The following is a 14,248-nucleotide window of genomic DNA, read 5'->3' on the forward strand; positions in this document are numbered from 1 at the left end:
CCTGGTGCTCGCCGCAGCGTTCTCTTAGCAATGGGCCGCTGTGTACCTAGAATAACTTGTCTTTACTTTGTGCGTATAGCGAAGGGCAGCTTCCACGCGCTTTACAACATTGCGTTCAATTTATCCACAATTATTACGTCATGATTAGGCTTGTTTACCAGGAAAGGCCTCACTCAAGATACTCTTGTCAGGAGGGTCATGCCAAGGTGGGGATGATATGGCTATGTGTGATTTGAATTGAGTCATTTTCAGGTGTTTTTTAGCATTGGGATTGTTGGCCAATACCAGTTACATTGTGTGGTGTTGTTTTAGCTATGCGGGAAAATGGAAATCCGGAGGAAATGCATCGACAGTACAGGGGTACAGAATATAAATTCCACACAGAAAGGCACCCGAGTCTGGAATCGAACCCCGCCAGGTCCTTACGTCGCTTGCTGACCCATTAAAATCACGAGACGACAACAAGAGCAGCATTGATGTGATTGCTCTGGTGGGAAAGCCGGTTAAGAAAGACGGGTTCACATAGTCGCAGCACTTTGATTTCCCCTGAAGCTTCTGGGCCACAACCCCAAAGCGCATCTGCACGGACCATGACAACAGCAGTTGCAAACAACTGATGATGCACAAATGGTGTACGACTGTGGTGATGCAGAACAGAACCATGGAATGTACAACGAGTCAATTCCTGATTCACTGATATGAAAGTGGAGGCATCACAGCAATGGCTCAACCACCTTAATAGAAAATGATAGCGTTCGCTTTACGTCAACATCAGCAATACGAAGAATAAGACGGAGCATGGTTGCTCCAGAAAGTCGATGGAGAGTCAACACCGAGAGTCGCTGTAGAGACCCCCATGATCGTCAATATATCGAGTGGATAATGTGCCAACATAGGCGATTGGGTCAATCAGGAGAGTCTGTGTCGGGGATTGCCATCGAGTCAATAAAGAGATGCTCTTTATAGAGTCGCTGTAGAGAATCCCTGTGGTTTTCTTGAGCGCGGATCCAGGGGACTTGACCGGCGACTCGGCCGTGAGCCCTGAGCGTTGCAGCTCGGCGGCCGTTCCCGCTCTTCTGTTCGCACTTCTCCTGCGTGGAATTGGTCATCCCGCAGTCCAGAATGGTTTTTGCGACGATCGAGGTCGCTGTGGACGTTGGCAGGAGAGGCTTTGCCGGTGTATTGTTATCGTGCGCATGACGGATTCGCCTCCGGGGACATTTCGCGTTTGCGAGGTGAACGCCGGTTCCCAATGACGCATCGCGCATGACCCGTGCGATCCCCGCTCGCTTGCGGAGTGTCTCCGTGTGACGTTACTCGTGGTTTCACCGTTGACCTGTTGCGCTGCTCGCCTGCACGCGAGTGGTGACAGCCGCAGGTCTTGGAAGGAGGCCGCGTGGCTCGGAGGTCAGAGGCGCTGCTTCAGCACAGCTGAGACCCTGGGTTTGAGTCCCAGCACCCGCTGTGATTAAATCGCATTCTCAAGTGTATTAGATTATGGTCTCAGCCCGGTCTCCAATGACTGCTTAAAAGAAACTTCACGTTATAATTTGGTGCTGCTCTTAATTTTCCAGCTCTGAGAATAAAAATGATCCATTTGACCATCGTGAAACAAACACTGCTCTCACACGGCAGGGCAGATGGGAAAGTATCTCCTGTTGTGTGGACCAGGGGACACTCAGAGGTAACCCTGTGATATTCACTTCCGTGGGCCATTCTCCAATACGAAGATATCCAAATAGATCATTTGTGTCATTGCATGCTACCGATAGCACAATCTGCATGATATTGGGCTAAAATGACGATTTTATTTAAAGTTTTGTCGGTGGGTTTGTTGATATGCACGTAGTTGTCCGTTCTTTATTTTGTGACTTTCGCGTTCGTCTGTTTGCGTCGCCCGCTGCTCCCTGACGCTGTCGCAGAGTTTCTTGGATGGGCAGTCGGCGCCCTGGCAAGTGGCCAAGAAGGACGAGAACCGCGGCAGGAACCGCTACGGGAACATCATCGCCTGTGCGTGCCACTCGCCGCCGCACCGTCACCGCCGGATCGGCGGCTTTTCATTAAAACATTTCAGCGAGCCAATCGGCAATCTCTCAAACACTAAATAAGGGGCCATTGCCTGGGACATTAGCTTATTATTAGGAGTGGAACGACGCATTGATTCTTCATTTAATATCGATCCTGAAGCTCATGATACATGCATCCAATCGCGTGTGTGAGAACCAGTGTTTTTCCATTCGTATTTGTCATCGTCGTCATTGTTGTCTATGTAATGGGTACACGTTGTTGTTGTTATATATGTAATGGGTACACATCATCCACACGGCCACAAGAGGTGCCACCATGCACCACCACAAAACAAATGGAATCGATTTTAGAATAGAACTGCACCGCTGAAGTTTTAATCCAGTGTTATTGCCTGTGGTGAAACACTCTCAGCTTCATTTAATTCGCTGCATGTTTCTGTTTGTGCGTCTGTGTGTGTCTGTGTGTCTGTGTGTGAGCTATCAGGAGCGGTAGTGTAGCAGTTAACACGCTGCTTAACAGTTTGTTAAGGCTATATGGGGGATCTTTGTCTTCGTGTGTGAGCTGTAGGGTAGCGGTTAGCGCACTGCACTACGAATCCGGCGACCCGAGCTTAATTCCCGCTCACGGCCAACACCAGTGACTATTATCCGAACCGGTCCTGCCCACCCCCTCGGCCGACTGGGTCCCACACGAGTAGTACCTAGTGTGGTGTTTAAACATCACCACCGGGGAGACAAAGGTGGCGGCCGGGCGTGGTACTGGCCACCCACACCCCCGTCGTGTGCTGTGCCCGCCTTCGTAGGTGCTCGCTAACAGCACCTTCCCCGGCAACCGATGTGGCTCACGAGGAGGAGCCAGTGGTTGGTGTGTCCTCCCGGAGTGAGCGGGCCCAGCCAGCCGCGCGGTGGCGCACAGCGCTGGTGGCCGCCCGCCCTCCGGGTGTCCGCTAACGGGGGGCGTTTGTCTTTGTGCGTGTGGATGCGATGCCAGACGACCACTCCAGGGTCGTGCTCGAGCCTCTGGAGGGGAAACCCGAGTCCGACTACATTAACGGCAACTACGTCGACGTGAGTAGCCCCGGCGGACGATGCGCCACGTGCTGGCCCGACCGTCGCTCATGCAGGACGACGGCCGTGCGTGTAATAAAGATAATAATTTAATAAATGCTATAAAAACGCTGCTCCATGATTTAGCAAAAGTCCATGGCGCTGTCGATTTTATTCTGCGCCCGTCTCGAGCTGCAGCTCGGCACCTCCATCTATAACATCTACAAGTCTCTCTCCCCCCGCGGGGTGATTCTTGTTCTGGGAGATGCGGCGGATCCCGCCGCCGTCTCGTGACTGGACGCTCGCGGGAGCCGAGTCGCCTCCCGTCTGCAGAGCCCCCCCTCCCTATCCCCTCCCTCCCCCCCATTATTCCCCCTCCCTCCCCCCCCCATTGACCCCCCCCCATCCCCCTCCCCCCATCACCGCTCCGGTGCAGCCACCACTCGCTCCCAGTCGACCAGTTCGTCCCGCTTGCTGCCCCATCCCAGATGTAGCAACAAGGCCCACGCACCTAAAGAACAACTTTTTAATCCGCGATGACTGCTGCCGTGATGTGAGTCACAAATACGGACGCTGACGAATGAGGTAGAACCAAAGCTCTCTCGGGATTCCACTGAGATGCACGGCGAGCAGCAGCATGTGGATTATAGAACATGCGCAGGTCAACCGCGAAATCTTTGATCGTTAAGAAAAGCAGATGCGTCACTAGAGGGGATGGTGCCCGAAGGGCGATAATAACGACAGAGTGGCAGCCAAGGAGGGAATGCGCCCAAGTGTCCATCCACTGCTGAGATGGAGCGATGATGAGTTATCCTCCTGTGCAGGTTCAGGTTGGATTGCTACATGGCAGGACTGTGACGGATGGTGGCGACTTAGGAAGGCCTTCATCCAGCAGTCGATTGATCATGACTGATGATGGATAATGAGATATCCAGATTGTCCAGTGAGCTGGCATTTGTCAGTCAGTGTCCGCGATTTCACCAGGAGAGGGGATTACCCCACTGAGACCCACGGCATCATTGCGTCTGTTTCAAGGGCAACCTGGGTGGCATCGAACCATTTCAAATATGTAGGAGTTATAATGTTCTTTATTTAACTTGATACTAAATAAAAAATAATTAAGATAAACTAAATTATTAAGGATAAACAAAGAAAGTGAATTGCACTTTCGAAATGTAAAAGAAAATCGTGTAGGCAGCCACGGTAGTTCCCGAGGTTAACGGCACTTTTATGTGACCACACGCACACACCCTCACGCACACCCACACGCCCCCCACACGCACACCCTCACGCACACCCTCACGCACCCCCACACGCACACCACCCACACGGACACCCACATGCGCACGCACACCACCCACACGCACACCACCCACACGCACACCCACACGCACACCACGCACACCCACGCACACCCACACGCCCACACCCACGCACACCCACACACACGCACACCCACACACACGCACACCACCCACACCCACACCACCCACGCAAACACACGCACACCCACACACACCACACGCACACCACCCACACGCACACCACCCACACGCACACCACACACACGCACCCACACACACACGCACACCCACACGCGCACACCACCCACGCGCGCACCACCCACACGCGCACCACCCACACGCACACCACCCACACGCGCACCACACCACACGCACACACACACACGCGCACGCGCCATGTGGGGAAGTCATCAAAGCGCCACATAAAAGGGAGGGGCGAGACGAGCGCCGTCAGAACGGAGCCGAGAGGCGCAGCTCGGAGAGTCGTGGAGGCGAGCGCTGGAGGCTGAGCGCTTGTGAGTGAGTGACAAGGGGGGGGCGAGGGGGGGGAGTGATTCTGCACCTGACAGCTGGGCCTCGATTTGAGTGCCGAGTGAAGGGCTGCAGTCTGGCAAACAGCATCTCCGCGACCCTATTATCCTCTTCATGAGCAACGGGAAGTTCAATAATCGCGCCTCTCCTCGTGAAATTGGAGCCCATTGTGAGCGCGAGTTTGTTTGGCGAGCGCGAGTTTGTTTGTGAGCGCAGTGGATCGCCAGGGCGGTCCCAGCGACCCACCGCAGTGCGCAATGTTAGCGACAGCCGCCTTCTGACTCTGGCCTCGGCCACTTGCATTGAATAGGGCCATATTCAATGCAAGTGGCCGAGGCCACGATAACACGTCATGAGTTTGTGTACCACTGCCGCTCGTAGATCAACTCGGCCTCAAATGAGAAGATGATGTAATGGTGCGATGAGCATCGGTACAGGAGAAGCAAAAGTGTGCAGGACACACCACCCCACCGCGTGTGCAACGCCACTCTGCATCGGGGCTTGCCTACAGTTCGCACTTGCCGAGCGTATATGCCGCTAACCGTGACGTGTATGTTGTGCATTGTGTGTGTCTGTGCGTTGTGCGTGTGCGTTGTGTGTGTGTTGAATTTCAGGGCTATCAGAAGCAGCGGCAATACATCGCCACGCAAGGTGAGGCACGGTGGTGGCGTGCGATGTGCCTGACCGCCACGCAATGCACCCTCAGCGAAACGCCCGCGGTGGTTTGTCGACACAACGCCAACGTTCGCACCGCGCGTGGCCGCCCACAGGAATTCCAGCGCCACTGCGTTCCCCCAAGTTCCTCACTGCCGCCGTATCTATTGATCCCTCGCCACCGGGAGAGATGGGCAAGCGTCTAGATGGCGTGTAATTCAAACGTGTAATTCATAAGGTTTCTCGGCGGATTATAACATCGCGGGATCGTGAGAGGTGGTGGAGGCTCCGCTATTCAGCAGTGGAATCACTGATTATGATGATGGTGATGTTGATGACGATCTAAATTAGCCTCCCCAAAGTAGTTGACGTATTTTATCTAAATCACACAACTCACAGTTAATTTGTGTCTACGTTACTTTGCTCCAGAAATGTGTACAGTAATATTTAAAAAATGTGTTCATTTCTGCACCTACAGCTAGCCACTGGGACCTAAATCTCGTGTGGCCTTAGTCCCGTGGCACCTAAATCTCTCTACGTCTCGTGTGACTCAAGTCTCGGATGACCAAATTCCCTCTCCTTGGGCAATGCTACACTCTGAGCCACTCCCAAGGCAGATTCCCCACACGGACACCGTGTATGGTTGTCTTAGACCTGAAGACTCGGGTTGGATAGCACTTTTATCTGGGTTTTATTTATTTAATTTTATTCTCACTTTAATGTAATTTCTGGAAAGTCTGTCAATGCTTTTCAATTTTTTCTCATTCTTCAACAAAATTGAGTTCTGCTTCATCTCGGTGCCAGACACAGACGGTGTTGCGTCCGAGACCACGGCGCAAGTTTGTGTCTGGAAATTTCTGCCATCCAAAATGACCTTTTTCTTCCCACTATTCGAGGAAAACAGTGTTGTTGTTGTGAAAATAGCTGCTTTGTTTGTGGCATTCTCTGAAAACGGGTGCAGCTTATTGTTTTTTCCCACACGAGGCAGCTGTTTTTTAGCTGCAGAATTCGCGAGAATGACTGTGAGTGTGTCTGGGTTAAGTAGACGAAGCTTCATTATCTCATTTTCCATGAGGGTCCTCTCGGAATGTTTTCTTCCGAGGTCCTACGGTGCCTAGGCAAAACAGGAAGAGTGAAAAAGATGATCGGCTAAAGGCCGCCTTCCTGGCATTGTTTGGTCAAACAAAAGCCTTGCCGGCTGACGTCAGAAAACGGCCTTTTCAATCCGGCGTGGGGAGCTGCTCCTTCTTCCAAGGCCTCCCGTTTCCGCCCGCGGCCGCTCACATTCATTTGCGAGGTTCTCTTTGTGTACACTTATGGGCAGTTGCACATTTTCATTTTTGGAATTCCACAACCCTTTTATTACCATCCCTCTCTTTAACGATACTGTATCTCTTTCTCCCTCTAATGCACCGTTTTTTTCACGTTTCGCAAGACGATATTCCACGTATTTTGTATTTTGCTGGGGGCGTTTGTGCAAACGCGTGAGAGCGCGCACGGAGACACTCGCCGCATTTTGCTGTCTGAGCCGCGAGATCCGTTCGTGCGAGAGAGCTAGGGGAGGCACGGACGCGCGAGCGTTGTGATTTATGATGCCGAAACAGAGCCGCAACACGTCCCATTTGCGTGGGACAGCGGTGGCCCTGAGCGTCGCCACCCCTCGCCGCTTCTCCGTCCCTCGACTCTTTGTTCAATTGGTGGTTCCGCGAGCGTGGCCGTGAATTGCAATGACGGTGAGGAGAGGTCGCGTGCTGCTCGTGTGGCACTGTTTTTTCTTCATTTGAAGTTTTCCCATAACTCTCGTATGATTGGCAGCTCTGAAAATTGAGCCTGCTACGCGCTTCTGGATTGCGGATTTAATTAATGAAATGAATTCAAAACAAACGAATAAATAATGACCTCGGTGCAAACTGCAATTAACTGGATTTGTTTTTATTAATTATATAACATTTACTTGTTACTTTTAAGATGGGTTGAAGCTGAAAGGAGACCGCCGACGATGGCTCGGGGGCCTGGGACGCGTCGCCCTCCGCTCCGCTGCCAACCGAGACGACGCCTCTTTTGTGCCGTTGACGACTTCTGTTAAATTCGTTCCGATGTCTCCATTATCAGAGCCCGCTGATTTTCAAACAGTGTTTTTTTGGCTGATGAAATGTGATGGAAGCTGGCGGGATATATTGATTTATGTTGGGCACATTTTCCCTCCTCTGACGCTCCTCCGGTCAATGGGAGCTTTCATTAGACGCACGATAAAGACGGCCATCGCTCCCGCGCGGCTGATGAAAACCTGCGAAGCGTCAAGTCCATCAACCTTCCCCGCAGCCGATTACCCTTTAAAGCGCGCGGCAATCAAACCCATTATGATTAAACACCGCGGCTCACGGCCAAAAATGTCAACTCGTCGCCTCGGCGTAAAACCGCACGGTTCAAAACATGTTTTTCCCTCTGTCGGCGCCCCTCGTTTCATCTCCTAACCGTGACGGCGGTCCACAGCTCTGGCACACGCCTCACCCTTGCCACTGTCGCGTGCGCCCTGCGTGTGCCCTGCGCGTGCCCTGCGTGTGCCCTGCGTGTGCCCTGCGTGTGCCCTGCGTGTGCCCTGCGTGCGCCCTGCGTGCGCCCTGCGCGCGTCCGCGTGTCTGGGAGTGACTCGAATGTGTGCACCACAAAAGGAGTGAAACGGCCTTTAAGGAATTGCTACCTACAACACGTGAAATAAATATACATGCGGGCATGTCTCATGAGCAACACGTAAATAGAATTTCACATCTATCACCCTAAAATCCTTTACAGGTAATATTTTGTGTCCGGGATCCATGACAGTGTCATTATAATAATTCTGTGAAATTAACAGAGATCTCCTGCTGCTCAAACGAGCATTGAGGCGGTGTTCATCTCCCATTCACAACCTTGAGCCAGTGGTGGGAATTGCACATTCCCATGGCAGGGGTAAGTCCACCCATAGAATAATTACTTTGAAATCCAGACAAACTGGTACGTATTTTATCGACCTGATAGGACGATTAGCCGTGTCAACTCCCAACCAGGATTTGAACTCACAGCTTTCAGATTGCGAGCCACTCGCTCTACCACTCGGCTATATTATTTATGCATATTATTAACTGAATTCAATTTGCGACGTATAAATGTGTATTTATGGAAATTGAATGTTTATTGCTTCAGCTGTATGAATCGATATATCACAGTTTAAGTACATATATTTTCGGTTTAAGTACATTTATTTTCGTAACACGTTATTGATATTTATTGACTAAAAGGTTAGGGTGCTTTTTGACTCAGTCAAGTGTGGAGCTCACAGTCTCGATTACCATGGTTATGTTGCCGTGAACTTCACGCATTGATTCCTCCAGCCGTGTTGAGGACTCAGTCGACCAGACACTGATGATTTCACGTATGTTTGTATGTACGTGGAACTTCTTTCACACCCTACGTAGCCAACTGTGCTGATCTTCAGGTCACAAAACATTTATCTTTGTGCTTGTTCCCCTGCGCTACTCCGCTTTGGAATTCTCTCCCGTTGTCTCTTGAGCAAAGCTGTATGGTTACATTGCTAACTTTTTAAAACGCGTTAACTTGGATGGAATACAGCTCCAGTAGTGCTGGGCCACTTGGCATTTCAGGCATTTGGGCCTGTGCTCGGCAACCGTGATGAAAATAAATAACCTGCAAAAAAATCGACGGCCTCCCCACGTGCGCATCTGCGACAATGCACCGCTATAAACGGCGATACGGAGGCCCTGACCGACGTCCGTTGCTCCCCGGTCTGGCGCGACCCTCGCTGGCGTTAACCGGTCTCACTGGGGCCGATTTACCCGGCATCATGACGGCGTGCGGTCAAAACCAATGGCTTTTTCTGAACCTTCCCGCCCCGTAATCGTCGACTCGTCTCGCCGCCTCCGCTAGGCCCCCTGCAGGAGACGGCGGTGGACTTTTGGAGGATGGTGTGGCAGGAGAAGTCGTCCAGCATCGTCATGGTCACGAATCTCGTGGAGGTCGGCAGGGTGAGCGCTCGCACTGTGCCCGGTTTCACGCTTCTCTCGTCGTCGCCCACCGCAAGACGAAGGCCTCTCTAAGCAAGCCCGTCTGCTTCTCTTGCCATCTCGTGATGCACCGATCTGTAGTATGGGCTGATGTCATCGCTCCACTTCCGTGCCGGACGTCTCCACGGGCAAGTTCCCCAACTCGCTCGCCCCCCTATGCCGTGCGTGAGCAGGTGAAGTGTTTCAAGTACTGGCCGGACGACACGCAGCTGCTCGGGGACATCGCCGTGACGCTGCTGCACACGGAGCTGCTCGCGGAGTACGTCATCCGTACGTTCTCCGTCAAGCGGGTGAGACGCTCGCACGCTGCACATGGCAGCGGTGCCGCTGCCATGGCCTGTTGGGATGGCTGCATTTCCCGCTCCCGTTGAGTGAAACGACACCGTGACAACACGGCCAGCTCCTTTGAGCTGGTGGCTTTGGCAAGGCTGAGAGAGCATTGAACATGCAATGCGGTGGTCACACATGCATGCAGGGCACGATCGGCGTGGTCACCTTCCCGTTCTTTGCGAGCGCGCCCTGGCGCATTGGCAAATCTGATGCAGGCTGTACGCATTCTCCTCCTGCTGGTGTTGTGATGGGTTCTCATCGTTTAGTGTTGGATCTCGATCTGCCACCTCCCGTGTTCTATCCACTGCTTGATGCATTGTTACAAGTCGGGGCTCACGACTCGTTTTGAATTGATTAAATGTTTCTCATTTGTGCCATTTCATTTGTATTCTGTCTCCTATGTTCTCTCTCAGTTATTCTGTCTTGTTTGTGGCATTAACCTGAAGGTTACATTTGCATATAAAATGTTAACAATATATTGACATTTTAGTAAACATGATCATTGATTAATTATAAGTGATTTTAATGAGTATTCCACACTAGGTACATGATTGTCCACGTGTCTGTGTGTGTGTACCTGTGTGTCAGTGGGGAGTGGTAATGTCGAGGTTAGCGCGCTGCGGCTACGAACCCGGCGTGCAGAGTTCGATTCCCGCTCACGGCTAACACCAGTGAGGATTAACTCAAACCGGTCCTGGGCCTCCCTTAGGTCGACTCGGTCTCAAATGAGTACCTAGTGCGATGTGTAACTATTTCCACTAGGGATACAAAGGCGGCCGGGCGTGGTGCTGGCCACCCACCCCCTCGTGTGCCGTTCCGGCTTTAATAGGTGCTCGCGAACAACACTGGCCCCAACAGTCTGGTAAAGGTTATACGGGGGACATCGCCATCACTTCGTGGCGAACGGCAGCTGTTGCTTCGAGTGTGTTGTGTATGTATGTACGTACATATTACACGCGTTGCGAGCGCATACGTGTATCTCTACACTCGCATCAGTGGGTGTGTTTTTCTCTGTTGTGCCCGCACACGCTCTCGCCCTCCCGCACAACTGACTTACACGAGGTCTCCCTTGAACAGGAGACGTTTGTTGTCGCAGTGGGCCCTCACCTGGCCATAAACAACGGCCACCACGTCGATGAATCAATACGTCGTTACGTGCGTCGTAATGATGATAACGATAGCCTCCTTCACGCGGCCAGAACAGTCTCGCCGCGCGTTCCGGAGAGACGCGCTCTCGCAGGCGCGACACCCAGACAACCGGCCTGCATCGCCGAGCTAAGTCTAAGAGCCGCGACGTTCATCGTCGGCCCGCGGTCGATCCGCCGCTGTGTGAAGGCTGCCACCGCTGCCAGTGCCTCTACACAATGGGTGCTGTCCGCATGGCATCAGGCAATGGGGGGGGGGGGGGGGCCTCCCCACGCGTGGAAATGCGTCGCGAGTCTCAAGGCTAATAAACTCAGAGACCAGTAAACTCACCCTCGCCCAACGTAGGAGCAATGGCGTCGCCACACACTTTCAATATCCGGATTTATAATCATATATATAAAAAGTTACATATATATGGAAGACCTATATTTAGAGCAGGTGAGAGCTGATGTATAATTAAGCTATTACATCTATAAAATGTGCTGCATTACATTTTGATATATAGCGCAGGTGTAAAATCAATGGAAAAGTGAAAAATGACAGCTTGAATATTTAATGCTCACGTGTGCAGCGCGCGTGTGTATGCGTGTGTATGCGTGTGTATGCGTGTGTATGGGTGTGTATGCGTGTGTATGCGTGTGTATGCGTGTGTATGGGTGTGTATGCGTGTGTATGCGTGTGTATGGGTGTGTATGCGTGTGTATGCGTGTGTATGGGTGTGTATGCGTGTGTATGCGTGTGTATGGGTGTGTATGCGTGTGTATGGGTGTGTATGGGTGTGTATGCGTGTGTATGCGTGTGTATGGGTGTGTATGGGTGTGTATGCGTGTGTATGGGTGTGTATGGGTGTGTATGCGTGTGTATGGGTGTGTATGCGTGTGTATGCGTGTGTATGGGTGTGTATGCGTGTGTATGCGTGTGTATGCGTGTGTATGGGTGTGTATGCGTGTGTATGCGTGTGTATGGGTGTGTATGCGTGTGTATGCGTGTGTATGGGTGTGTATGCGTGTGTATGCGTGTGTATGGGTGTGTATGGGTGTGTATGCGTGTGTATGGGTGTGGGGAGCGGTAGTGTAGCGGTTCGCATGCTGTGCTACGAACCTGGCGACCTGGGCTCCATTACCGCTCACAGCCACTAACACCAGTGACGATTATTTGAACCGGTCCTGGGCCTCTCCTAGGTCGACTCAGCCTCAAATGAGTACCTGGTGCGGTGTGTAAACATCGTCCCTGAGGAGACAAAGGCGGCCGGGCGTGGTGCTGGCACCCACCCCCTCGTGTGCCGCATTCATAGGTGCTCACGAGCAACCCTTGCCACAACAGTCTGTCGCAGGCGAAACAGGAGATCTTTTTCGTGTGGGTGTGTGCATGTGTGCGTGTTGTGGTGGGCCTGGTCCAGGCCACACTGCCCCTCCCCACCCCCGAGCACCACGCTGGCCTTAATGGGTATTGGCTAACAGCACTCGTCCCCACAGTTTGCCCAGTGTATGTAGAGGATGATCTTAGGTAATTGGTTCTGGCATCCCATGCTCTTCATAGTAGCAGTCGTTTGGGATTCACTTTCAACGTGCTCCACACGCGACAACCACCGTACAGCACTTGATGCCACCAAACAGTGAAATTTACAGCACGGAGCAACGTGCAATCATCCATCACCTAGAGAGAGGCTTTCTATTCCAAAGAGAGCCATTCAGTCGCGGGAGAGTGCGAGTCCATGATATGTTTCTCTATGCTAGTCTATGGGTTTGCAGAGGTGTGGACTCGAGTCATGCGACTTGGACTCGAGTCAGACTCGAGTCATGATTTTGATGACTTCAGACTCGACTTGGACTTGCCTCATCTTTGACTCGACTTGACTCGAGACTCGAGAGCAAAGACTTGAGACTTACTTGTGACTTGCATAACAATGACTTTGTCCCACCTCTGTGGGTTTGTATATGAGGCTATGGTTACCTATGTGAGTATCTATGTGAATCTGTGGGTCTCTGTGTGATTCCGTGCATGTCTGGGTGCCGTCTCCGTGTGTGCACAGAAGGGGTACTTCGACGCGCTCGAGGTGCGGCAGTTCCACTTTACGGGTTGGCCTGACCACGGCGTGCCGGCCTTCGCCACGGGCCTGCTGTCCTTTGTGCGACGTGTCAAGGCCTCCAACCCCCCCGAGGCCGGCCCCATCATCACACACTGCAGGTGCGGTGTGCCCCATGGGCAGCCACGGTCCCACTCTGCCCAGCTCCCTGTGCCGCCCCACGTGTCAGCACAGCCACATTTCATTTGCAGATCGAGAGATTCACGCCTCCCTCTAGTAGTTGAGCGAAATAAACTAAAATAAGTTCCAGCCATTCCCAATCCACTGTTGGATGAAGGCCTCCCAAAGCCATGTCGGTCATGTTTTTTTTACCATTCTTCACCACTCCAGTTAGTGTGGGTTGGTAACTGAGCGTAACAGATTCTCAAAATCGGTACCCTCGCACGTGTCTCGGCGTTGGGTGTCATGCATGTGCGTTGCATGTGCTGCCCCCCCAACCCCTTGCCCTGTGGGGATAGTGCGGGTGCGGGTCGCACAGGCTGCTACGTGGTGATCGACGTCATGCTGGAGATGGCCGGGCGCGAGGGTGTCATCGACGTCTACAACTGCGTCCGCGAGCTGCGGCTGCAGCGCGTCAACATGGTGCAGACCGAGGTGACGCGCGCCGCTCCTCCTCCTCGTCATACCAGATCGCCACTCACCCTGCTCCTCCAGATTCTCACTCATCTCAGATCCTCGCTCACACACTCCAATCTCCCCACTCAACCCACATCTCCATGTCTCTACAGCCCTGTGCCCCTTAGATCTCTACTTATCGCCATATCTCCATTCCCACAGAACCTTGCTGTTTTAGAATCCCACGTACCCCACATCTTCACTCTATCAGATTTGGGCTCTTCTGCATCTCGATTCCCCCAGAAAATCTTGCTCCTTTTGATTCCCACTTATTCCAAATATCCACTCTGACTTCTCCCCTGAGATTCACACTCCCCCCCCCCCCTCTCCCTGCAGGGTCCCACTGGTCCCTGCTCCCACCAGGCTCCCTGCTTGCCCGGGTTCCCACTCGTGGCAAAGAAACAAGGATGAGCTGATAACAAACACTGTGTAACAATTATTTTTTGT

At 52.5% G+C, this 14,248-nt stretch overlaps 1 protein-coding gene across 3 annotated transcripts in view; it reads left to right on the top strand.

Annotated features, from left to right (window-relative positions):
* Positions 1–14,248, top strand: part of PTPRK (protein tyrosine phosphatase receptor type K) — a 177,095-nt gene that overhangs the window by 132,837 nt on the left and 30,010 nt on the right. For all 3 annotated transcript variants that reach the window (XM_078614791.1, XM_078614775.1, XM_078614783.1), the window contains 7 exons: positions 1,923–2,010; positions 3,019–3,095; positions 5,524–5,560; positions 9,488–9,585; positions 9,798–9,914; positions 13,133–13,287; positions 13,645–13,780. In XM_078614791.1, coding sequence (XP_078470917.1) covers positions 1,923–2,010; positions 3,019–3,095; positions 5,524–5,560; positions 9,488–9,585; positions 9,798–9,914; positions 13,133–13,287; positions 13,645–13,780 — 708 coding nt within the window. The remainder of the gene's footprint in view (positions 1–1,922; positions 2,011–3,018; positions 3,096–5,523; positions 5,561–9,487; positions 9,586–9,797; positions 9,915–13,132; positions 13,288–13,644; positions 13,781–14,248) is intronic.

The sequence above is a fragment of the Lampetra planeri genome, chromosome 2, assembly GCF_965212315.1.
Source record: "Lampetra planeri chromosome 2, kcLamPlan1.2.h2, whole genome shotgun sequence".
Lineage (NCBI taxonomy): Eukaryota > Metazoa > Chordata > Hyperoartia > Petromyzontiformes > Petromyzontidae > Lampetra > Lampetra planeri.